The sequence below is a fragment of the Aphelocoma coerulescens genome, chromosome 20 (assembly GCF_041296385.1).
Source record: "Aphelocoma coerulescens isolate FSJ_1873_10779 chromosome 20, UR_Acoe_1.0, whole genome shotgun sequence".
NCBI lineage: Eukaryota > Metazoa > Chordata > Aves > Passeriformes > Corvidae > Aphelocoma > Aphelocoma coerulescens.
Window position 1 is genome coordinate 889,678 of NC_091033.1, and position 25,279 is coordinate 914,956.

Genomic DNA, 25,279 nt, shown 5'->3' on the forward strand with positions numbered 1-25,279 from the left:
TTAAGACACAGCATCCATTTCAGCCAAGCCTGAAGACCTGCTTAGCCTGCAGGTAAGCATCTTTGCCCAGATACCCTGTTCATGCAGTTAATTGAGCAGCACAAATCTCTGGAAATCTGCCTGCATTTGAAAAACTTAGAAAGATCAAAAGTTTAACATATTTTCATCCCCAAACACACACACATTAAAAAAAACTTAATGGGAACAAAAAATAGTGATGTTCCTCACCAATTAGAAAAACTAGCTCCAACTTGATTTTTTAACAGGATTTCATTATGAAAATATTGGCTCAAATTTTTTCTTTTCCTCCATAAAGTAAGATTTCTGGAATTTACTTTCATTTCTCATAGTAAACTGTAGTGATTGCATCTCTCCTTCTATAAAAAAAGTGACCAGTTTATGTGAAATATATCAGCTTTCATCTCCACTTCTCTCCATGAAGTCCCAGTTCCTTTTCTCTGAGAGAAGTGAGAATCCCAAAGGTTTTCAAAATGCCAGCAATTAGTGCTTGGACTTAGAACCACGCCACAGCTAACACAACCCCCCAGCCTGTTCCTCTTTAAGCGGGAGCCTATGATGCTTTCTCTGTTTTGCACTTCCACACAACACTGCAACATCATCTTGGCATTTCATTACTCCAAGCTGCCCAGCTGGCATGTGCCAGCTCACTGCAAGGGACAAGCACTACAGCATCACCCAGCGCTGACACTGTCAGAGCAGCGACACTTCACCACTTACCAGTGCTGTGCAATAGACACATGATGGGAGAAAAATCTTCTAGTGGTTACTAAGCTCAAACAGTGCATGAAGGCTCTGATCTCAGGCTAAGCATATAGTTTGGTGCAATTAAACTGAAAGAACTTGGGGTTTTATTATTTTTATTAACAGCCGCCTTTTTCCTCAGCATGCATTCAAGAACACCAATTGTATTCAGCTTGCAGACTGGAATCAACATTTCAAAACCACATTTCATGTTGTTTTACTGAGTTTTCATAGAGCATACTTATTTGTATCCATTCATATACACAAAATAAACTTAGTTTTTAGACTTGCAACAGTATTTATAATGACAGAACATTATTTACATTTGTTGCAACACTCAAATTTTTCCAACAGTTTCAGAAAACCTAAAATGCATTGTTTTTCTATTTTCCCCCTCACAACCAGCCTTGATAACTAATATTGGTGTCTACTACTTGAACCTTCTGGTTCACAGAAGACAGTAGCTGTTTCCAAAGCAAAACCAGCAGCTAAAGCAAACTACTTTCCACAAAGTTACCACATTTCATTTATAAAGGATTTATTATACATTGACCCTGATCAGCTTGCAATAATGACAGTTTAACAACCTCCAACTGCCACTAGTACATTAAAGTACCACATGGTCTGGAAGTCAGAAAACTAATCTAGCCACAGAAATTCAGATTGCCAAGTGAAAATGAACTCCGAAAGAGGTAATAAATTCAAACTCTCTTTAAAATACAGGAAACAGAGCTACTAGGTACAGTGGTTTCAAATGAAAAGGCAACATAAGCAAGCCACCAGGTAAGTGCTGTTGCTTGAAACAGCTTGTAAAATACAGCTGAGGTTGTGTTACACCCCCATGATCAACAGTTATATGGACAATAGCCACACACATCTGATCCACTGCTCCCACAACCTGGGGATCTTACTGGTGAGAGGCATCACCTGTGAAGTTTCGCCTTGAGCCAAATTCTGTACGTTCCCTCAAGGGAAGAGTTTCCAACACAGCTTCAGATCCATCAGATACCTCTATTTTTTTTTTACTCTTATTTAGAATTGCACATGATATAACACTACATTTTGAAGAAAAAAGTAATACATCACCCATGTTATCCCTACCAACACTAGAGCAAAATACTATCCATAGAAATCTGCAAGATCCCAAGCACATCCTCCAGAGAAGTCTTTCACTGCGCCCAACCAGATGTCACGCCCACTTGTTCAAGTAAAACACAGAATGGCTCCATACTAGGTACACTTTAAGAAGTGCTCAGACAACCAAACTGAGCTCCAGTTTAAAAAGTCAAAATCATTTTTACTATGCATACCACCTTTTCCCTGTAAAGATGATCATAAACTCCAATAGGTGTATAATACATATGAAAAGATAACTCTCAACTTTTCAACAGAGCTCTTCTACACTGAAATGAAGTACAGCAGTAAAGAAGTTGGTCCTAAACAATCAAACCAAGACCAAAAATAAAAAGCTGCATTCTAGGAAAATCCCATAAGACATCTATGCTACACATTCAGAAGAATAAGCACCTAACAACCTGCTGCTTTCTGGAGTTTCATATAAGCATTTCAGAACTTCCAACCTTTTTCACATTTCTGCAGAAAAAACAACTTCCTTTCACACGGAAAAGAACACTTTCCAACATAAAGAAAATCAACACATAGACAAGTCTGTAATATTAAATTTATTATTCCTCTAGTGATTCAGCTTAACCAAAGCTTAAAGGAAGTCAAATGTAAGAGAAGAAAGCATTGTACACTTATGGTTGAAGAAAACTCCAAACCAAGAGAGATTAAAGGCTTTAACTGTCCCAGTTCAGAGCTTTGGAGGGTCTTGCATTTCCCCAAAGCACCACATACAGGTGCCTGAAACATAAATAAACTCCTCTTTACTTATCCCTCCTGTATGAGTGCCACCATTTAGTTAACTAAGGACCAAGTGCTGGACACCACAGAGAATTATTGAATTACATAGTTTGTTTCATACACTTCCATCCCTCAGTAAGCCTGAAGACCAGAGCTTCCTCTTTAGGCTGACAGGATGAGGTGAAGACAGTGAGCACTGGGCAAGAGGGGCACTGTGATCACCCCAGCATAGCAGCTCACAGAACCCACAGTCACCCAGAGGACAAGAAAAATCTGGTATCTGGTTGATGCCATGGCATCAAACACCATCAGCAGTATTTTTAGCAGTGCCAGGAGGTGGTATCTTCTGGAGAGAAAATGGTAGCACTATCACTGAATACAGCCTTGTGGGTCAGCCTGGTTTCGCTGCTCCACATAAAACGAAATATAAGCGAGGATTCAGCACAAGAAAACCTGCAGTTTTTTCATATTCAATCACACTAATAAATTCTCATTAAGTACACAACGCTATACAGAATACCCAACCAGCTCTGTTTCAGAGTACACCACATATTAGGCATTAATTTAACACCTTGTTTAACTCAAACTTGAGGCTTTAATGCATGTGCTCCAAGACAGCTGATTTCCAAAGAATTTACTCTGTACTGGACTGGCCATAGTTCCTGCCTTACATTCTGCTTACAAACCCAGCACAAATGTCAGCAATCGTGCCAGCAGGATGTCCCTACTGCAAATTTCATCACCTTAGCCTTTTGCTATCCAGCAACTCAAGAAATTAACCCAACACATATAAGAGAGCATCTCCATTAATTAATCTTGCACTTACCAAAAACCTGTCCCCTCCCCCTTGTGTCTTGCTTAGTTTAATCCCACACCTTCCAGTTATCACCTCAACTTTCTTCAAAACTCCTTCTCTCTTTTTCTGCTAGGATCCCAAAATATGCAGACCAGCAGAAGCAATGCTTCTCTCATTATTAGTTCAATTTTGAGGGGGCAGCCTGTTACATTTTGGGTTTTGATATTACAAAGCTGATCCTGGTGCTGAGGTCAGGATCACTTTCTGAATGTGTCATCAAAATAAAAGTTATAATTTGATCCTTCTTTCCTGAACGCCATAAGGCTCTAAAATAAATAATGTGGCTAGGTTTGTATCACTAGATGCACTAACATGCATCTTTATTTTAAACTGCAATTAAGAGAGTCTAATGAGAAGGACCACAGTCCACAAATTATTAGTCAATAAAGGCCTTTTCCAGCACAACAGCTCTTCCATGGGCCACAGAGCCTCATCCCACAGCTGTAGAAGTTCTGCAGAAAATATAAATGGCTGCAATTTTTTCTATCATTTCATTATTTCTGGCAGTTTGCAGCGGGGATGCAAGTGGGTTAAGATCACTATTGCTACAGGCAGGGAATAAATCACTATTCTCCATACTGTGTTCCAAGCTGTCACTGTAGATACAAGGGGTTAATTAACTGCTATTACAAATTTGACATATAACCTGAAAGAAATCTCCTAATTGTTATAAAAGAAAGAGAATTGTGAATACTATTAAGAACAACTCTCTAAACACTGTCAACTCGATTCAGTCCTGGTGAAGACTGCCCATGGTCCACCAGCCAGCCTTAATTCCAGGGATGAGACCTCCCAGGGTGGACAGACACGTTTCCTCCAGGGTGAAAAGCGGAGGCTGTGCTGATGCTGAAACTCTGAGCCATGACCAAGGCTAAGACCCCCAGCCCAGCCCCTAAGCTCAGAACTGGACTGCAGGCCTCATCAAACACTTTTTTGACCACTTCGCACCTGTGAGCCTGCTGAACACGCAGGAAGGTACAACCTGGCTCTACTCACTGAGTTGTGTCCACATGAACCCTGAAGCCCCAGTAGCACCACGAAAATGGGGGTGGGGTGGTGTGTCCAAAACCAGCCAATGGGTGCAAGCTCTGACAACCCAACCTCCAAGATGCTCCTGGAAACTGCCTGAGGAGGCAAAGCTCCCATTTATAACAACAAAAATAACAAGCTTAGAACAGTTAAAAAAAAAAAAAAGCAAGCAAGCTGAAACAAAGCATAACAATCACAAATGGGATGGTAATTTCCAGTAAAAAATGCAAGCAAGATCTTCAATCAGTTAATCTTCTTTACTGCAGCTTCCCCCCCACCCAAGAGCCAAGTCCCAACTCTGGGGGAAAAAGCACCTTCTACAAATTCACTTTTATACCTGTACAATGTTCACTGTTAACTTGTACAGCACCAATATTCCCCTTAATCATGATCAATAAGCTCAAAGAAATGACTGTGCATGCCTTCACTATAGATATATTCTCAACTTTTCTGAGAAATAAGTTAAGAAACTGATAGGTGAAAATTGAAACTATTTCAAATATTATTTTGGAATATATTAAATTATAAAAAGTTTCAAATTAACACCTGGACTTAAGCAAAGCCTATTACTAAACCAACCTCTTGATGCAAAGAAAACATGTTTCAAAGTTCTTCACAGTATTTAATAGCAGAATATCAAACCCCATTTCCTTGAAAAACTAACTTAATGCAGGCTGGGGCTTTGGAGTCAATCACTGGACTTAAACTACTACAATAGTAACTGCAATCCTAGAAGTGTTCGCTGACTCCTCCCACCAAGTAAGATTTTTTTTTCCCATTCCTTTCATATTTATTCAGCTGCTTTTTCTTTCCCCTAACCATGATTCTCAAGTATTTATTACTGAAACTTAAAGAACAACTTAACTGAAAAACAGACTTAACAGCTCAACCACACAGACCTTTGTAACAACCCCAAACGTGTGTTTTACATGGCAAGTAATCTTTGCCTTTCTCCAGTAAGGTCTTGTTCTTTCCCTTAAAACTCCTGTAGGTCTAAACAGCTAAACATTTTGTCCCATTCCCCAGGTAAATCCAACTGTCTATCACTCAGTCTTCCACTTTTCAATCCAAACTCCTTAAGCTGAGATCAAAGACCACACTGCAGTTTCACCAGCAAGTACCTCCACACACCACTTCTCATTCACACGCACCCATGATTTTTGAAGTGGTTCCTCAGCATCCATTCTGCCTATCCCTTTCACAACCTCTACCCTTCCCAAACACTGGAAATCTAAACTATAGTACCACTATCCTGTAGTTTACTACATCAATATAATTTTACCCGTTCCTCCAAAACTAGGCATGGTGACTTCGAGGCAGAAACACATTAAGTCCACCTATGTAGACTAGTCCATACTGTGTGAACAGCATTAGCTCAAAGTAAGACTTTAAATACAAATATGCCAGCAATACATTTTGTTGATCTACGCTATTTTATCAAAATCACATGAAGAATTTTGGTGGCTACATGATACCAACAGCCACTTAGTCAATGAAAAGCTTGTCATATCTTCTTCTTTTTATTGCACTTGCTGAATCATCACCAGAAAAGACTGAAATACACCAGAGGAATTCCTTAGACTGTTCTCAGTCACTCTGCAGTTATTATCGCACAGTGACAACTCTTGCCTAAAAAATTAGTAAGGACATAAAGCAGAAGTGACCTTTCAATTTCTCACACTTTAAGAACCGCATAACCCCTTCACATTACATAAACCAGGCTTTCTTCTTCTACTTTAATCTCAAACATGATCACAAAACATGATCCAGAAAAAAACCCAAAGCTTAATATTGGTTTTGCAGTACTCCCAGGAAATTGATTTCTTTGATTTATTCACTGCAAGTTCAGCCTAACTGCCAACAGTTTTTCAGTTCTTTCTGCTTTTAAGTATATGCTTCCTTTTAAGAGCGAGATTCACATTCTGATACTATTTTTGTCACTAATTATTACCATCTATAGTATGAACATCTTAACTTCTCCATTCTAATCTGTTGCAAAATAATGACACTTCAAAAAAACAAAACAAAACAAAAACAAAAACAAAACAAAACAAAACAAAAAAAAAAAAAAAAAAAAAAAAAAACTAAAAAATCCCACCACCACAAAAGCCTGACATTAAGGAAGTAGAATAAAGGGAAGGATATGTGGCAAGGAATTTTATAAGTTGTTTTTTCTCTCCCCCATCCAGACTAACAATAGAACAATTTATAGGCTATAAACACCAAGCAGACCTCATGTTCCCTTTCTGTTCTGTTCCAGGTCCAACTTCGCTTGCCAGTGCACCTTCACGAAAGCACAAACCCATTACAACAGTGGGTTCAAGCCATTCCATTTGTCTCAGAGACAAGTAGCCAAAATGATCACACAATCTTCCTGCATTATGGGAGAAGAGACCACACAAATTCAGGCAGACAGCTGTCTCCTCAAGTGCTCTGCCATGTCTGCTATCCACACTATACGCACTGTAACAGTTTCCAATCTATACCCTGAAGAAGTCTGTTGTCCAGGCCCGAATTTGCTACAAAGGTGTTCCACGCCCTTGAGAAAACAGGTCTCTGCAAGCCAAGCGCCTGAAAACCGCTACAACTCCCACCAGGGACCCCCTTTCTTTTCTCAAAGTGAAATGGTTTCAACTAACTTTTAAGAAACATGACCGAACTGTGGCAGACAGAATTCTCCAAGAAAAACCTCTCTGATGAAAAATCTAGAGTAAATTTAACAGCTGTAAAAGAATGAAATAAATTACACTGACTCTAAGCAGACAGACCTGGGAGTTACGACCATTAGGTGGAACCTGCAAACTTGGGTTACAAGCTGCAGAGCACTACCTGCCTCAACCAGGCAGTGGGCAGGACAAACATCAGACTGACTTCGCACCACAGTCATTTGTCCATCACAGATTCTTCATCACCAGAGCTTTTATGTGAACCTAATGCAGTACCAGGAGGATTTGGAAAGCACAAAAAGATTAAAACAGTATCTGTGTGCTGCCCAAAATATTCAAAAAACAGGTTCTTCCTGCCTAAACTACTTCTTCAAACCTAAAGAAGACAAGAGAAGAAGGTTATACTACATCACCACACCATGGCTGGCACAGAACACAGTTACAGGGATTCCTCTCACCTTCCATAATAACAAAATTAAGTGATCCTATGGTTATATTCATTCCAGTCACTGCACCGAAATAGCTGGTCTTTCATAGAGATACATTACCTGCAGACTAATTAGGATTCATAGTACATTCACTTATTATTTAGTTTAAAACGAAGCATTTTAGGCTTCAGAAAATTTACTGTTGTTTCTGCTTGACGCTATTTTTACAGACCCAACTAATGACAAAATTTAATGCAAAAAGTAACACAAGCTATCACGCAGAAGGAAAAGACTGCAAAGTCTTCTGCTCCCGAAGACATTAAAGCAGCCAAATACTACCTACTCCTTCAAAGAAATAGCAGGATACAGTGCTTGCGCTGCAAGGAAGAAATGCCATTTGGGTTACTGTCTTAACAAAACTACAGTGTCAGTTACCCAAAGGGAGGGCTAAGTGTCCAGATGACCAAAAAAGGCCTTCAAAAAATTCAGGACATTTGTGCAGTAGGTCATGATGTTGTGTATGTAATTTCCCACGTATAGTTGAACAGCTTTTTAAAGAGATGCATCCAGTTAAAGCACCTTTATATACACACTGACTTAAGTGATAACAACTACAGTTGTCTTTAAAAAACTTTTAAAAGACTTACCATCAAAAACTATTCTGATTTACAATCTAAGAAAACATAAGACTGTGCAGAGCTTAGGTTTAACAGCAACTCATTTAGAGCAATTACCTATTTCATACATTCTATCATTAACAGCTGAATTTACATTTCAGATCAGTTTAAGAATATAAGTATTTAGTCACTGGTTTATTGTGCTCTTTTTCACACAAACTCAGTGCTGAAGTTTCTAAACCCACATACATTCTTTATTAAATTAGGGCAGCACTTGGTTGTTTTCACTATTGCTAAAGCATGAAAGTTTCGCCTCAGCCTTTCAATTTCCCCCCTAATGCCCCATCTCTGATGACAATGTTGATGTTCCCTTAAAGTGAGGATGAAAACATTCTGCCACTGGCTTACCAGTTACCGAGAGACAAATTAGCTATACCACCACCACCCTGCACACATACCTCCCAAAAAGCACTCAAGTCCATATTTGAAGAGAGCTCTAAGTGCTATTAAAAACACTCATCTATTCATATGAATCTGGACCTGCAACACAGAAGACTGGCTCTGCAGCAATGCTGGAATGTAGTGGGGGAACCCTAGGCAGATGAATTTGTGGTATTTCATAACTCTGCCTCCCCTCCTTAAGGAGCAGGGTTTCCTGTACATTCAGTCAGTGAACTGCCAGTGTCTAATGTTAATTAGCCTCTTCCCTTTTATAGCTGGTTGCACTAGTGTTGCTCAAGCACACATGGTTTATAAACTCGGCCCTTGTATTAGAAACATTTGCCTAATAATGAAAAAGTATTGGCAACCATCATTTTCACTTTAGAGTTGAGCTTCCTGTTCAAACATGAGCAAGGGCTTTCCATAATCCATGCCCATCCTCCCATCAAAACAAGTAGCAATGCTTTGGTTATACTGCTGAAAACAAAGAAGTTTCATAAAAAGCTCATTGAGAAGCACATTCTGGCAAATGCCACCACAGCAAGGTCACTAAACAAATGGGTGCTACACAGAGGCTTCAGATTTTACTCACAGAGATCCTATGAATGTCATCATAAAAGGCACTCGACCAAAGTTATCTAAAAGGAGCTCTTGAAGTAGTTTAGGTTCTGACTATATCACTGTTTTCCTCCCCAAATCTGCCTAAGTGACTAGAAAGCATTTCTAAGCTTTCTATTGTCGCACAGAGCAGTGCTACATCCACATATTCACATCCAATGGAAAAAAGTCGACATAAAACTATTTGTTCCAAACTCTGAAATTGCTAGCTGGAAGTTCCACCTGCCTTCAGATGGTCAGAAATCAGAGCTGTACAATCCAACCAATTCCTTGTTTAACAATACTGTAACTACAACTCGAAGAGTTCAAAGAGTCACCAGCCTTCCTGAAGTAGTGACCAGCCCAAAAGGCCAGGCTATGCCAGAGACAGTTTTAGGCAGGATTAATTCCTATTTTCCCTGTGCAAGCACCTTACAAGTCCTTACTTTTTGGTTCTAAACTTTTCAGGGAAATCAAATTACACTCCCATGTACTGTGCACTGTAAGGGCAATCCCCACTCCAGTCCCCGAAGTCTTTCCTGGCTGTGACCTATGATCAACCAGGCCTAATTCACCGGTTACTCATAGCAAAACAACTGAAAAGTTCAGGAAAAATGGTGAAGCTGGTGTGAGAATAGAAAATACAGAGTTAACAAATAGATTTTGTGGAATTCAGACTCATGCTAAAAGAAAACACATTCCCCGATTCTGAAAGTTTACTTTAATGTATTTGGGAAGCAACCAGTAAGACTATTTGAATTTCAGGCTATAGACATGAGAACACACAAGAAAGATAGCCACAAAGGAGTAAGCTTTGCCTCTGCGGAAGAGTAAAGGAACTCAGGTCAGAACTCATCTGGCTGCTTCTCTCTGAAGCTGCCATGCTGTGAAGACACAAACCCGAAATGTTAACAAAGGAAGTTGCACAGAAGTGAGTGCCAGCAAGTGAAAGGAGTCACAGCCAGACCATCTGACACCCATGTTCAGTCTGGAGCTACCAAAAAGGAACACTTGTAGGGCTGCTTTTCTTCCATATGGTGTTTATAGCCAGGAGTGAAAAGCATCCAGGTCAGGGACACGGGAAACGCTCCCTGCACAAGCAACACCCAAACATTCCACACAGTAACAAAGCTCCAGGAAAATCACTAACAATGTCATCTGTACAGAAAACAAGCCACAGTTAGACCTACCTGATCATGAGATAGGGAAAGTGCAGTGGATTTCAGTACACAGCCACAAATCAATGTGTGTACTACCAACCAACAGGTTTTCATTCCATGGAAAATCCAAACTGTGGAAAAAACAAATCTTTGAACTGCAATCACATTCTCACTGCCAAAAACAGGAAGAGAACACTTTGAGGTTACTCCTCCTGCATGAGCATTAAACAGCTTCCCTTTCTCTTCCTCTGTACACAAACTCTAGCTCAGTTTTCCCAAAGCCATGAAAAAAAATACAGCCACAGAACAGCGAGGAGCATCAGCAAACCTGGAAAAGAGCAAAGACGAGCAAATGTATTTGGCAACTCTGCCTCCAGGCCAAACCAGAGTTTATGAAAAACCTTACAGCAACAGAATTCAGCATCTCATTTTCTTTTCAAAAACATGCACATCTAAAGCAGCAAACTGACATAGAACTAATTTGTGTATTTCTCTAAACTCAAACTAAACAATTCGTAATATGCCCGGTTTCAAAACTGCTTCTTTCTAATCAATTAGCAAATATAGCAACTAGTCATTTTCTTGCACTAGAGTCCATATTGAACAGGAATTGCAGTCCTTTCTTTCAGGGTCTAATCCACGTATCTGAATACTCAACCTAAACCAACTGCTCTCAAACAGTGGTCCATCGGCCAGCCAGAGGTTTTAAATGGTCCATAACACATAGTAGTTTCAGTTTTGCAGATCAGAAGGCCAGAGGGCCAATAGCACTTGCTACAGGAAGCAGCAACTTTGGAACCACCAAAGCAGAAGACTGAGGAAAAACAAAATAAAGAAACCACAATCATTATTTACATTTAATACACCACTGGTGTGCCTGAAAACTGGAAATAAACTCTTCTGTAGACTCTACAGTCTTTAGCGCTCCAAGATACCCTCAGCAAAACAAGCTGCTGATGGCAATGACTTTAAGGACAGCAAGAGCAATGTAGAGCGGAGCAGCACATACATTTTTTAAAAGGCAGACCTTCAATATCATCTGGTACACAACTACAGTCTTCATTTTTGCATCGATCTTCCTCTCCACTCACCACAAATTCAGAGCCTAAACACTCAAGGAAAATGCTACATGCTATGAAAGGAATGCTATTTAAAATAAAGCATCCTTCAGGTTTCTTTAAACCTACAAAGCCTCAAACCTCTCATAAATCTACATTTAGACCATAGCAACAATTCATCAGTAAAGAACTGGTTTTAATGCTGATATTACAGAATTGACTTGTGTTGACAACAAAATCTGACTGTGGCATTTATGGGTAACTGCTTGAAATTTGGTAATACTAAGTCACACTTTCACCCAGCTACTGAAGTTCTTTCATGCAAGTCACAATTTTATCATCGACTAATTGCATTCATTTCTATTTAGAACGGAAAAAACCCCCATATGTTAAAGTGAATGTTATCATTTTACTACTTTTTTTTTTTAGCAGTAGTACTTAAGACACACATAAGGAACTGCTAAAAACACCAACTAAGCCAGTTATATAAACACAAGTACCTTCTTTCCATTATTTGGAGAAATCGGGACATCAGTGTCACTGACTATATTGTTCCAATGAGGCTAAGGATGTAGCTTCCTGACGCTCAAGGCATCAACGTCAAAGCAACTGCAGATTTGAGCAGCATTCATAAGCTGATTCTGTCTATTGCTACCTCTTGCTAGCAGTCAGCTTGGGGTGTTATATGCAAGGGTAGTTACGTACCTTCCACATTGGAGATGGGACCTCAGAGGTCCTACCCCTTATTTTTACAGCTGTTCATGAATATAGACAAGTGCTAGGTATGCAATTTTATGAACTCTAGACATACAGTGTAAGGGTATCACTCATCATTTAGCATAATATGCAGTTTAAAGCTACTCTAACATTCTGTACATTGTTACAGAAAACTTAAGTTTGCATCGACCCTTGATAATGAACATTTCTCTGTATATGCTTTAAAGGATCAACTGTAACTATTTGAGTCGATGTACTGTTTCTCATACATACAGAAATCCTCAGTATGCTATGACTTTCTTTTTTCCAAGAGCCTGCCCTTAAGGAAGAAGGGATATTTACTAACTAATCTGTGCTAAAAGATAAGGAGCATCGACTGCTTGGCAAGATGAAGAGACCCTGCCCCACCCCAAATTCTCCATTTGAACATTCCATCCAAGTCAACATTCCCAAGACCAATGGCTTTCCAGTTTGCACTTTTTTTTCAGGTAAGCATTTAAACATCTTTAGACCATACAGAAAAATCAAGAATCAGAAAAAAGCTTTCCAAAACAAACCTGCACTTTTAGCAAGTCCAAAGGAACAGGCACACAAGCATGTCTCACAGCATATGCCGTGTCTAACCCAAACACTAAAAGCCTTGGATCCATTACCAAGAGGATCACAATGTGAAATCAAAAGACAGTAACACAGAACTGTGTATCTAATTCCAGACACCTGTAGTTTAATTACATTTCACAACAAGGCAAGCACTGTTGTGATTCATTTGAACTTGAAAAAACAGTTATCACCAGTTTTGGTGAGTCAACATACACTAATATCTTAAATCAATTCTGTGAACAATGAAGCCAAGTTTTCCTTTTCAGTAATTTTATTCTAATGTGAAACATGAAGAAACAAGCACCCAAAAAACTCCAATATAGTATGAAACTTTAATAAAAGTTGCTTAAAAAACAAAGAGCAAAATTTTAAAATAAACTGACTTGACTCCTAATCACACATCTTTCTGACATCAGGAAAAGTACTTTCAGACTTTCGGGAAAAAAAGGAAAGAAACAAAGATCTGCTGTTGAAACATTACTCCCAAAGACTGTTGAAACGCGTAACATGAAGCTTCAGAGACAGACAGTTTTATTAACAGGAGGCTTAATTTTAAACAGTATATACAAATCACATGACTTTTCCAAAGTTGGGACCACCTAGTAACCTGTCGAAACAAAATTATGCTAATGAATTACAGAAGCATCTGTGTAATGCAACCGCCTCTTTATTGAAGTACACCTTTATACAATCCTTCCACCGATTCCTGTACTGTGAAATCCTCTCGGGACGCAGCGCTGCACAGGTTTGCAAATCTCTCCTACACACTACATGAATAAAACTGTTGCCACTTGCACCTCTCAATTTTGCCTGCCCATACACTTCAGTGTTCCATGGTATGCAACACCAAAAGGCACTGTTCTTCTTTGTCAAAAAAAACCAAAAACAGTTTGAAGTTTACTATGTTTAAGTACAATGATTTGCAGGGAATAGCAGGCTTTTTTTCAGGCAATGCCCAAGTCTTAAAATTTATCATAAGCCAAGCAAGGATGAAACAAAAAAATTCTACTTTTCACTTGTGTAATTACTTCCTTTCCATTTCTCTGTTTTTCCATGGAAGGTTTCACTGCACAACAAAAAAAATGGCAACTCTTTACAGACTTTGAATACAATAGCACAACTTTATTGCAAAAATATATAGTAAACTCAGTATTTTCAAGTTTTGGAGAAAATAAATTTTATCTCTGAATTCACCCATAGCAGTAATTCACAACAGAGTTGCTGAAGATACACATTTCTTTCATCATAACCTAATTTAAAACTTTATCTGGACTCCAATCTTCTAATAATCACCACTTTGGCTCTCTTAGCAGAGACTCTATGTGAGGAGTTCAAGAGACATGAGAAACACCAATATCCAACTAGATCCAAAGATCCTTCTGAACTGATTTGTGTAATCCTAACAAATCAAGCTACTTAAACAATAATGATTATTTTCAACTGCAAACATTTTAAATGTACTATAAAACTCATATGATTTATGTTAGAGGTTAGCTATACTTGTGGCAAAAGTCTTATTCTGCACAGTTATAATTGCAATATATAAATAACTAAAGGTTATACCACAAAGAACAGCTTGAATTTTACAGAACGATTCTGCTCATACTCATAGGAATTAGTTTGGTAGACACATCAGCAAAGGGCATAATTCAACTGTTCATACAGTGAAAATTTTGGAAAAAGTAAAGATACATACACAAAACAATTGATCTGTGTACACTGAGAATTCATTCAGTTGCAGAATAAAATCAGGACTTCAAACAAAGCTTTGACCTGTGAACAAAGCAAATTCAGCCAGCTTTTAACCAAATCTAAAAATAGCTATCTATTTTACAATGGCTTACAAGAATACCACTGAAGAGCTTCACTGACTTCATCTATTTCCCTTATCCGAAACTATGTCAAACCAATCTCAGTTTCTCAATAAGCACCGTGTCCAGAAGAGTTTACCAAACTTTTATGACGAGTAACAATCTGTCCAGCTTCTCTGCATATTTGTACGAGGAAACTCCACCGCACCTCTCTCCTTGAAGTGTTTCTCATGTAATGGCTAACGCAGTGCTCTGTCTTATCAAAACCAATCTGTTTTACAATTTAAACAATCCACAGGTTCTATCCTGGAAATACTATAAAAACCAATCCAGATGCATTTATCACAGCACTATGAATATCTATTCTACAACTACTTCAGATGAACAGCTACCCTAAAACAAGTTTTACTTTCCTGGAGCCTATAGGCCTGTCATTTAAATCAACAACAGCTGCCATAGCTTCATCACGAGACTCAAATGCAACCATTGCTTCTCCAGTGGGCATGCCTTTTTCATTGTATTTTAAGCACACTGAACCAGGGATCACTTGGTAACCATAAAAGAAATCCAAAATTTCATCCACCGAAACAGTAAAGGGCATATTTTGCACTTTAATGACAGTTGGCCCTGGCTTCCCAGACCCTGTTCCAAAACCTGGGGGTCCACCAATATGTATGTTTCCTGGTCCGGGTCCAAACCCTGGAGGTCCACTTAAATGTCCAAGACCACTAGCAATTGCTGGAGGACCAGCACCAAAGGCAGGGGGCCCACTTAAATTGCCAGGACCATTACCAAACGTCTGAGGACCCCCTGCAAAACCTGCTGGTCCACTCAAATTAGCAGGACCACCTGCAAAACCTGGTACCTCAATACTTGCACCAGGTAAACCACTAGCTGCAACTGTGGGTATTCCTGGTCTAGAATCAGGAAAGCCACCTATTCCAGGTGGTGGTAAAGGGGGACCAAACGTGCCAGACCCGCTGAAGTTACCAGGGAAATTGAACGGAGGACCATTATTTGCTTCTTTAGCATTTCCCCCCAAGAAGGCATGCTCATCCCCACCAAGGCCCTGTGCTCCTGGTACAGCCGCATTTCCCTGGATCGGTATTTTCAGGATCTTTTTCCCTTGAGATGGTGGGTTTCTCTCAATATCTCTCATTTCTTCTACAGTTATCAAACGCAAATTAACATCTCTTCCATTCAGTTTTTTACGGTGCAAACGCTCTGCCTTACGAGCATCATCTTCAGCTTTAAACTGAACCAGTGCTTGTCCTAAACCTTGCCCATTATTATCAACAAGAATTTGTACAGAGTTTTCTTCTACTGCCAGTCCCTCTAGAAACTGAAGTATTTCCATTTTTGTTATATTGTATGGAATATTAGATATATGTGCACACAATTTTGGCAAGCCTGGTTCTCCCTCAGCATTCAGTAGGATTTCTCTCTGGTCGTAACTGAAGTTCTGCAATCGTTTACGAATCATATCTATCTTTTCTAACATTGCCTTTTTAGTAATTGGATGAACCTGAATGAAGCGATTCCCTATGTACTGCTTATGATGACACAAAGCTGCTTTATAATCAGCTTCATTCCTGAACTCAACAAACCCCTCTCCAATTGCCTTCCCATTAGGTCCATAAGCTATATAAATGCTGTCCTCAACTATATCCAGCTTTTTAAAAAAATCTATCACATGTTTGTTCTCTGATTCAAAGGGAAGACCTTTCAAATAAACACAAAAACCATGCTCATGGGGAGATCTCGACCGTGACCTTTTCTGTCCACTGGGGGATTTGGACCTAGGATGAGCCTGGGGAGGAGGATGTGCCTGCCCAGAGGGACCCATGGTTTGCTTGAAAGTTATGTGGCCTCCAGCAGCTACCCACTGTCTCTCTGTTGCAGGACTAACTTCCACATAGCGCTGAATCATCAGCATTCTGTTTCGCTTCAGTGCTTCAAATGTATCTTGAGGAGAAAAAAACTTAACTAGTCCATTTCCATTATTTCGACCTACATGATCCTTCAGCATATGGATTGCATCCACACGGAGCCCAAGGAAAAAGTCTTTCACATCAGATTCTGTTGCAGTAAAGGGCATTCCATGAACGCTGACATACAAATCATCTGGATTGATTGGAATTGGCTTGACACTACCTTGAGAATTCATCTGGATAGTATTTACAGGATTCATGGGACCAATAAACAATGGATTCAAGCCGCTGTTCATATTCACTGCTGCTCCAGACCCATTCATTCCAGTGGGTAAGGGTGCTACAGGTGGAGGATTCATAGGAGGCATTCCTGATATGGGAGGCAGAGGCGTCATTGGAGGTACAGGGGGCACAGGGGGTATTGGAGGAACTGGAGGAACAGGAGGCAGTGTGGGTACAGGAGGTGGAACAGGTATAGGGGGAATAGAAGGCATTGGTGGCAAAGATGGCATAGCTGGGATAGGAGGGATTGGTGGAGGAGGTACTGTGTTCATTGGGGATGCTGTGCTAGGTATAGTTGAGCTAAATGTTGGACTACCAAAGGTACTCCCAAGATTTGGAGGTGCAGCCCCCATACTGGCAGTAGAAAATGTGGATATGTTTTTATTGCTTTCATGCACTGTAGTAGAAGCAGTTACTACACTAGGAGAAGGATTATTAAAGTTAGGTACAGTAGTAGGTAAGTTAACCCTTCCACTCATTCCAGAACTAGGTGGTGGTCCCGACCTGCTAGCATTTGCTGGTGGCATATCTAGATTGGCAGTTTCAAAACGCCTACGACTGAGTTCTATCATGTTCTGCATTTCAGTTTTACTGCTCAGCAACAACGTTACTTTTGACCCTTTAATTGTACCACCTGTGCGCATCATACCAAGCCTTGCATCTTCATCAGTGGCAAAAACGATGAAAGCCTCACCCAGTTCACCCCCTACAATATGCACGCCCCCATCAGGAATGGTCAATCCAGAGAAGAAGTGGCGAATGTCCATGGTCCCCGCCACAATCGGGAGACCTTGCAAGCGGATGACCACAGCCATGCTGCGCTGAAACAACACACACCTGCAGATGAGAAAAGGCAACGGCTATGTCAGACTACTGTTCGTGACACCATGCAATTACCTACAGACACCATCTACTATATTTGTTTATATATACCTAATAACATCTTGAAAAGATTAAGCATGTTTATATTCCAAGTTCCTTATTAATGTTTGTTTACTTCATACAGACTGAAGTATTAAACATTTACTAACACAATCAGTATACATTTTGCACTAAAAATTCCAAAATAGCTGTTATACTAAGACCCACAAGTGTCAGTTAAAAAAAAACAAAGGAACATCAAAAATCAGAACTATTACATCAGTAGTTCAATATTTAATGGAATGTAAGCAAAAGGAGTATTTTAGCCATGCAAAACAAAATTAATGTACTATACGCTGATACGGTATCCACTGTACGTGACAATGTGACTGAAAAATTCTGCACAGCTATGGGAAACAAACAGTTCCCTTTCCTTTGGGGAAGGATTTTTACCTCTTGCCAGGTGAAGACAACTAGAAACGTAACAGTGGGTTGAGTTATGAACAAAAACCCGTTATGGACAACTAGCAACTGTGAGACTCACAAGACGTCCTGATAAGAAGCATCTGTATTATCCTGACCTGATGTTTTTCTCCTAGCAAAGGCAAAAGGTTCAGGTGACCTGAAGCTTTCTATTATAAACTAGCCCCAGAATTTTGTGACAATAGAAACCTCACCTAAACTAAATTAACATCTATGCATATCTAGCTAGATATATGACCCTTACAATTTTCAAAAACAAGGTATTTTTTAATAGTTGCAGATATTCTGTCTAGCATGACACCTTCTGTCTCAGACACAAGTAAATGAATTTTACCTCCGCAGCTGACATTAGCAGATGCTTAAGGTAATTCTGAACAGCTAGATCTAGACAATTACCTTGTGACCTCAGAAGTCTAAGGTTGTATCAGAAGTTGAAGACAAAGAGGAAACTAGATACTCATCACTTATTCAAACCTTCAGCAAAGGCTGAAAGCATCACATTAATAATATTAGCACAATTCAACAGTTCAGAAGCCAGTCTCTCATCCTAAACCATCAGCCAAAGCAACATGCTTCACCTGAACCACTTCATCTCTGAAACTTCTTGACTTCTTAAGCACAAGCCAGTTCAGTACCTGTATGGAAGATCTCCAAGGTTCCCATAAGTCACATACAAATATGAACCAGATCACAGAATCACAGAACTGTTTAGGCTGGAAAAGACCTTAAAGATCAAGTCCAACCAGACACCTCAACGCAACACCACAAAGCCATGCATCGAAGACTCCTGGCCATTACCGAAGACCTGACCAACTACAATCAATAACTATCTCCCAACAACTCAGCTATATCCCAGCATACAGTCAAATATGTAAGTTGACTCCATCTGCTTGTCCAGGTCATCCAAACACTTTAGAGAAGACAAGCCTTGAATGACAAGGTAAAGCCACAATTTAACCAGGTAAGGCTGAATTCAGCACTTAATGAAACAAGAGGAACAATTCTTCTACGGGGTGAAGAAGCAACAATTCTTTTGTTTGCATGATGGAACTTCAGATTACTAAAATGAGTCCTTAAGTATTTTGTTCTGTTGACCAGTACACCAGAGCTAAACCCTTCAACATACCAATGAACTCAAGCAACATCCTGGGGTATTACAGGGCATTGCCCCACAACTAGTCGGCACCAGAAAAGCATGGAGGACCTTTCTCCCTCAAGGAAACAGCAAACAAGCCCATCCACACCAAGTCAACTCTGCTGCTCTAGTCACTGTGAATGATTATCGGATTCCTTAGTGCACCATCCTGAAAGAGAGACTAGAACTTGCAATGCAAACATAAGAAGATTTAAAAAGAAGAAAAAACATCACTAAGAAAACCCCTATTCCACCAAGGGAAGACAGCAACAGAAAGGCGAATATATACTAAGCTTCGGGGATAACTTTTTTTGAAAGCAACTTTCCCATCTCCATGGTGAGGTAACAGAAGCATATCCTTGCCTTTATCTCTTATAGTAGAATTACATTTAAACTGAAAATAAAATTCATTGCCCAATCATTTTCCAACAACAAAATAACTTGCCCATGAGAAAAAAAAAACCCACAACAGGTCAAAGTAAGGACTACCTATGCTATCTAAACATATAAAAACGTATCTAAGACTTTTTGCACTGTTTTAAAAAGCAGTGTTTTACAACTGTTCTGTAGTTTTGTTTTAAATTTGTCTAGCATTGATGACAATCTCTGAAATTCAAGTTAAAATTAAAATTCTGCCTCCTTTAAAGAAGCTATATTAAAAAATATTGTAAACCCAAGGTTTACTATGTTGTGCTACAGGATTGCTTTTGAATTAGATGATCCTGAGGCAAGAAAGCAGTATAAAAGCATCCCTGGGCTTTGCACCTACACTTTCAAAACTGGCATACTACTAAAAGCAAATCTTGCCAGGAGGTTTAGATTTCTTCTACTACCTATTATACATAGAAAGTTTCAGAAATTTTTATGTGTCAGAAGTCAAAGACATTTAAAGTCTCTCATGTTAAATGGGACACCACTTTTAGCTATTTCCTTAATACAAAAGGGATGACAATCTGATATGGCCATTGGCTGAACAAAGGCAATTTGGGAAGGTGTTTGTACCAAGGTCTGCTGGTTTGGAACACCTTACATTCTTTAGCAGAACTGACACCTGCTAGATAACTGCATTTATAAACTATTTCATGAATCCAGCCCAGAAGACAAACCAAAAGATAAAGTCACAAAAGAGTTCAAGCATTTGAACATTTACACAACTTTTGGGATAATGCAAGTCTTTCAATTTTGCATTAAATTCAGAACTTCATAACAAATGCCAAAGGAGTCCTTGAAGTCTCGTTACTAAGTACTCTATTCAGATCCCCTAAATCACTATTGACAAAAAAAATCTGAAGAGCTGCTTAGGCATATAGTCACTAGAAAAACTATCTGCAATGACTTCAGTGTAGTTAATTCCACACAGAATATTAAGCAAATGCTTGCTTAATATTAAGCAAGAGCTGACAGTAACATGGTCCAAATAAAAAGAATTTTAAGGACTTGACTAATCAAATATTTTTGACAACAGAATATTTTCTCAACACATAACACAGCTGCTTCATTTTTCCAGAATTTCAGTGCTCAGACAAAGTAGTAGTGTCGCTTCTGTGATTTAAAGAAAAATCTCAAGGACGAAAAGGGCCAAATTTTAAATTTCTAAATACTCACAAACCACATTTTTTCCAAAATGCGCTTAGGAGACAATAACCCACTTGCTCAAATTTTCCAAGTAATGAAAATGCAAAGCCTGCTCAAATATTTCATTGTTCACTTGCAAAGACAAACACACGCAGAGGCAACATTAACTTCAGACACAAAACAGGCTGCACACCAGTTCAGCAGGCACTGAAGGCTTTTTGTTGGGCTGTCAGACATGTTCTCAGGCTGCCTGCTTTTCTCCTGGTACAAAAAGGTACTTCAAGGCCAAAATGGGTTTTCTTGTCATTTTGTGTGTTTGGTATATTAGTGGAAGGACAACATTCTAGGGGCATGCTATGGACAACCAATCCCCATTAGCAAGCCACGATCAAAGCCGGAGATTACAGGCTGCTGATTCAACCTGATTCAACTCATTTGATGAATCTTAACATGTCTTGACAGTAGTATCTTTAAAAATGTTGATGTTACACTGAAAAAAAAAGGTGTAAAAGAGGACAATACTACTTCTCTCATCAATATGCTAGTCAGTAAAGTAAGAATAATTTGGGTCATAGATATAAATTCATAAGCACACTAGACCAGCTTTTTAAGATGTATGGATTTTGCAATAGGAAAGTTCAGAAGATTCAACCTAGCCCCTGGGGAGCATTAAAGTACAGTACCCACATGATACACAAACACACAAACATATTTGGCAATTCTTGAGTGAAGACTAAGAACTGCGGAAACACTGATATCAGAGTAGGAATTTTAAGTACAAGACTGTCTCGCAAAAGTTAAAATTGCAAACTACAGTTTTGTCTTTTTTAAGGCTAAAATCAACCCATTATAGTTATCTTTGAGCCAATTTGAAACTATCTGATTGCTTTAAGTGCAGCAAAACCTAATTACAACCAATTGATGTATACTTCTACACTCCAACAGTTACAAACACTCAGACCTGTGGTTTGCAGCAAAGTAACTGCATTTTCCAACAGTGCAAAATAACTGAGAGAGTGTTCCAGACTACCACATGCTGATGAAACAACAAAACGTTATTTTGGCAGAAAATTCTGTTTACAAGAAAAACATTGCCAAAACCACCATCACCAGTGGTGAGTAGACAAGCTACAAATTAATTGACCCAAGTCTTTTGAGACAAATTCACAGATTCCAAAAACTTCAAGTGTTTCTTAGGATATACTCAATACGCATATAAAGAAGTCTTCAATTCAAAAGCTCTTACCTGCAAAGACAGATGTTTTTTTTCTTAACAAGTAGCAGAAGCCAAGCCAATCCTGTGGGCAACCAATTAAAACCAACTTTTAGACTGCAATAAAGAATAAATGGAGGCAAAAATCAATGCAGGCAACACAACAGCAGTAACAGTTCACAAAGAACTGTATACATAGAATTTCAAACCTGCAACCACCACAAGGCACTGCATCATACAAGAATCATAAGGGTGCGTTTTCTCTACATTATCTCTATATGACTTGTTGGCAATTGCATTGTAGAGCTTTTGTATGGTTTCAAGACATAAATATGCCTTCCACAAAGAATATACAGAGAGCCAGAAAACATTTAAAGAGTCTTTCAAATTCTCCCATCACCAACAGGTGAACAAATCTCTCTTTCAAAGGCAAAGAACAAGAGATAATACTTGAAAGCCCTGAATTTTATCAAACCCTTGCTCCATCAATAATGATATTCCTTCTTCCAACTGTGCATCTACTTAGTCAAACAAAGCAACTTAAGTAAGCCATACCTCAGAAAACCGCCCTAGAGCTGCAGGTGAAGAATTCTTCAAGAGTCACACTAGCTGGTGACACTAAATGACATTTCACAGGCATGTCCAGGGCAGTGAACTCCACAGAGCCCACAGCAAGAACTTGCATAAAACACTCTATTTTCATTTGTGATCTGCCATTTCATTGCCCAAAATCCTCATCAAATGCCCGTTTTTTTCATCCCTTTATAAAAATTTTCTTCCCAGGATTACAACTCAATAAAAACCCCAAGCATTTTAAGCGGCAACACGTATTTTCTATTCGAAGATGGGGTGGAAAACCTTTACTCCTTCATTACTTGGCAGACCACCTCACACTAAAACTGTGACTCTCTGGAAAGCCATTGAGGAATGAATCTCACTAAGAACAGGTAACTGCCTCCTCCTCACACAACCCCCAACAAGCTGGTTTCAGTTACAAGCATCATTACCAAAGCAAACTTAGAGCAAGAAGTACTAACAAACCCTTCATAAACTCCCTAACAGAGGGAACTAAAACAAACATAGATATTCGCACATCTTCCAGGACATTAGTGGCAGACTTACAAGTGAGAAAGATACAACTACGCTATATAGACTTATATTAAAATGGCAAATGCATTTAGAAAAGTAAGACTTTTGTTTATTAGACCTTTAAGAGAAACATGCAATCCTATATTAGAAGGACTCAACTATATACTTCCATGTATAGCAGTGTCAAGCAGCAGTTTACAAAGAAAGAAAGGAATGTAATCACCTGAAAAACGGTTTCATGCAAAAACACACCTGCTTCAAGCAGCAGAAAAGTCTTTCATGCATGAGGAACCTCCCATTTAGAAGAAAACCCCAACTCATTAGATGGATTTCCAGTATAGCAACCACGGTGTTGCATACATTCCTCTTCACAACACTGAAAACAAGCTGAAGATTTGCAGTGGACTAAGACAACACAAACAAAACCAGGCAGCATTCAGAAAAAGTGCAAACTCCACTCTGCTGTGTTTAACTTCTCCACCAAACACCATCTACTTTTCATTTCAAGTCTCAGATCTCTCAACTTCAAAGAAAACCATCCATGCCCTGTGTTGGTAAAAATATCCTTTCCAATCAACGGAACACGCAAGAGCACATTAACTAGCCATGCACCGGCCAGAGCACAGGTGTTCCCACATAACGCTGACACCACACCTCTGGGAGTTCTCCGGAGAAACTCCACAACACCCTGTCAGCTGTACAGAAAGACCCAGCATCCACTGGACACGCAACAACCGATTAAACCAGAGGAATCCACCAAGGAAAAAACCGGCCGATGTGCCTCCCTAACCCCAGTAGATCAAGGTGGGGAAGCAAACCACTAAGAAGAACAGGTAAGTGTGATTAAAACCAGAGCCATGAAGTTTTTTCGAAAGAAAACACACTCTGTATTTCCGGGACCCATTTGAACGCTGATTCGGTTTTTTTCTGGGAAGAGTGGCTTTAAGTTGTTTTTTTCTCGTTTATAGATCTGGACTGGGGGGGAGGGGGGAGGAGGGGTGAGCGGTATTTTGTTGCTGTTTGGCTTCTTTTTTTTACTAGTAGAAGAAAGAGTTACTTTACTGAACAGCAACTTCGCTGGTCTTTATAGGGTACCCTCGACGAGCGGTGGTAGCGCCGCAGACACCGGGGACCTTCCTCCCCGCAAAGTGCGAAGTGTTTGCCTCGCTTCGTCCCCTGGGGCCGGGCAAGGCGCAGCCGTCCCATCGAGCAGCCGGGACCAGACCCGCCAGGGCCCAGCGCCGAAACGGGACCGCGCAGCTGCCCGCCGCATCCGGCCCGCCGGGCGCCGCTCCGGACGCGTCAAATCCCCGGCTCGGGCCCCGGCACAGCCCCCGCCATGGGGCCCGTGCCCCGGCTCGGGCCCCGATGCCGCCGCAAGGTCACTCGGCCGCCCCCGCCGGACAGGCCCGCGGCGCCTGCGCTTGGCCCGCACAGACTCACCTGCCCGCGCAGCTCCGCGGGCGGCCGCGCGCGGGCGGCGAGAGGGAGCCAGGGTCGGGGGAGCGGCCGGGGCCGGCCCGAGCCGCGAGCGGCCCCGCTCGGCGCCCCGGGGCCGCAGGCGGGAAGCGCGGCCCGGCCCGGCCCGGCCCGGCCCTTTGTGCGCGGGGACGCGCCCGCCCGGCCTCCCTCCCCGCCTCTCCCGGCCGCGCCGCGGGCCCGCAGCGCGGGGCTGGGCAGGCGACCCGGCCTGCCCGGGCGCCGCCGCGCTCTTACCGAGGGATCTGTACGGGAAAAAGGGTTAGAACGGAGCCGCCCCGCCCGGGCCCGCGGCGCGCCGAGCCCCGCGCACCGACCGCAGCCGCACAAAATGGCCGCCGCGATGCGGCGCCGCCGGGGGGGCGGGGCCGGGCGGTGCGCTGGCCGGGCGGGGCTGCACGAGGGGGGCGGTCTCGCGCGCGGGCGGACGACGCGTGCGCCGGGCGGGGGGGGAGGGGCCCTGGGGCCGTCCCGCGGTCTGCGGGGTGCTGCGCGCGCCGCTGGGCGCTGCTGCTGAGGGGGCGGTGCTGGAGGAGAGCATTGACCTTCGCACGAAGAAAAGAACCCTGAGGGCGGCTGTTTCTAACTTCTTGACTTACGACCAGGTTGCAGAACTAAAATGAAAG

The 25,279-nt window shown here is 40.9% G+C and overlaps 2 protein-coding genes across 9 annotated transcripts in view; both read right to left on the reverse strand.

The window, feature by feature from the left end:
• Positions 1–24,975, reverse strand: part of CPNE1 (copine 1) — a 50,486-nt gene extending 25,511 nt beyond the window's left edge. For 5 of the 8 annotated variants that reach the window (XM_069033968.1, XM_069033967.1, XM_069033965.1 and 2 more), the window contains exon 1: positions 22,119–22,201. The gene's annotated coding sequence lies outside the window, so the exon portion shown is untranslated. Of the gene's footprint in view, positions 1–17,512; positions 17,603–22,118; positions 22,202–24,890 lie in introns of those variants that run through there. The other 3 variants (XM_069033961.1, XM_069033960.1, XM_069033963.1) reach the window with 3 other exon arrangements.
• On the reverse strand, positions 13,108–22,195 carry RBM12 (RNA binding motif protein 12). The gene is made up of 2 exons (XM_069033959.1): positions 22,119–22,195; positions 13,108–17,655 (listed from the first exon to the last, which is right to left on the reverse strand). The coding sequence occupies exon 2, from the start codon at positions 17,631–17,633 to the stop codon at positions 14,994–14,996; it is 2,640 nt and encodes an 879-aa protein (XP_068890060.1). The 5' UTR covers positions 17,634–17,655; positions 22,119–22,195; the 3' UTR covers positions 13,108–14,993.
• Positions 24,976–25,279: the final 304 nt, after the last annotated feature.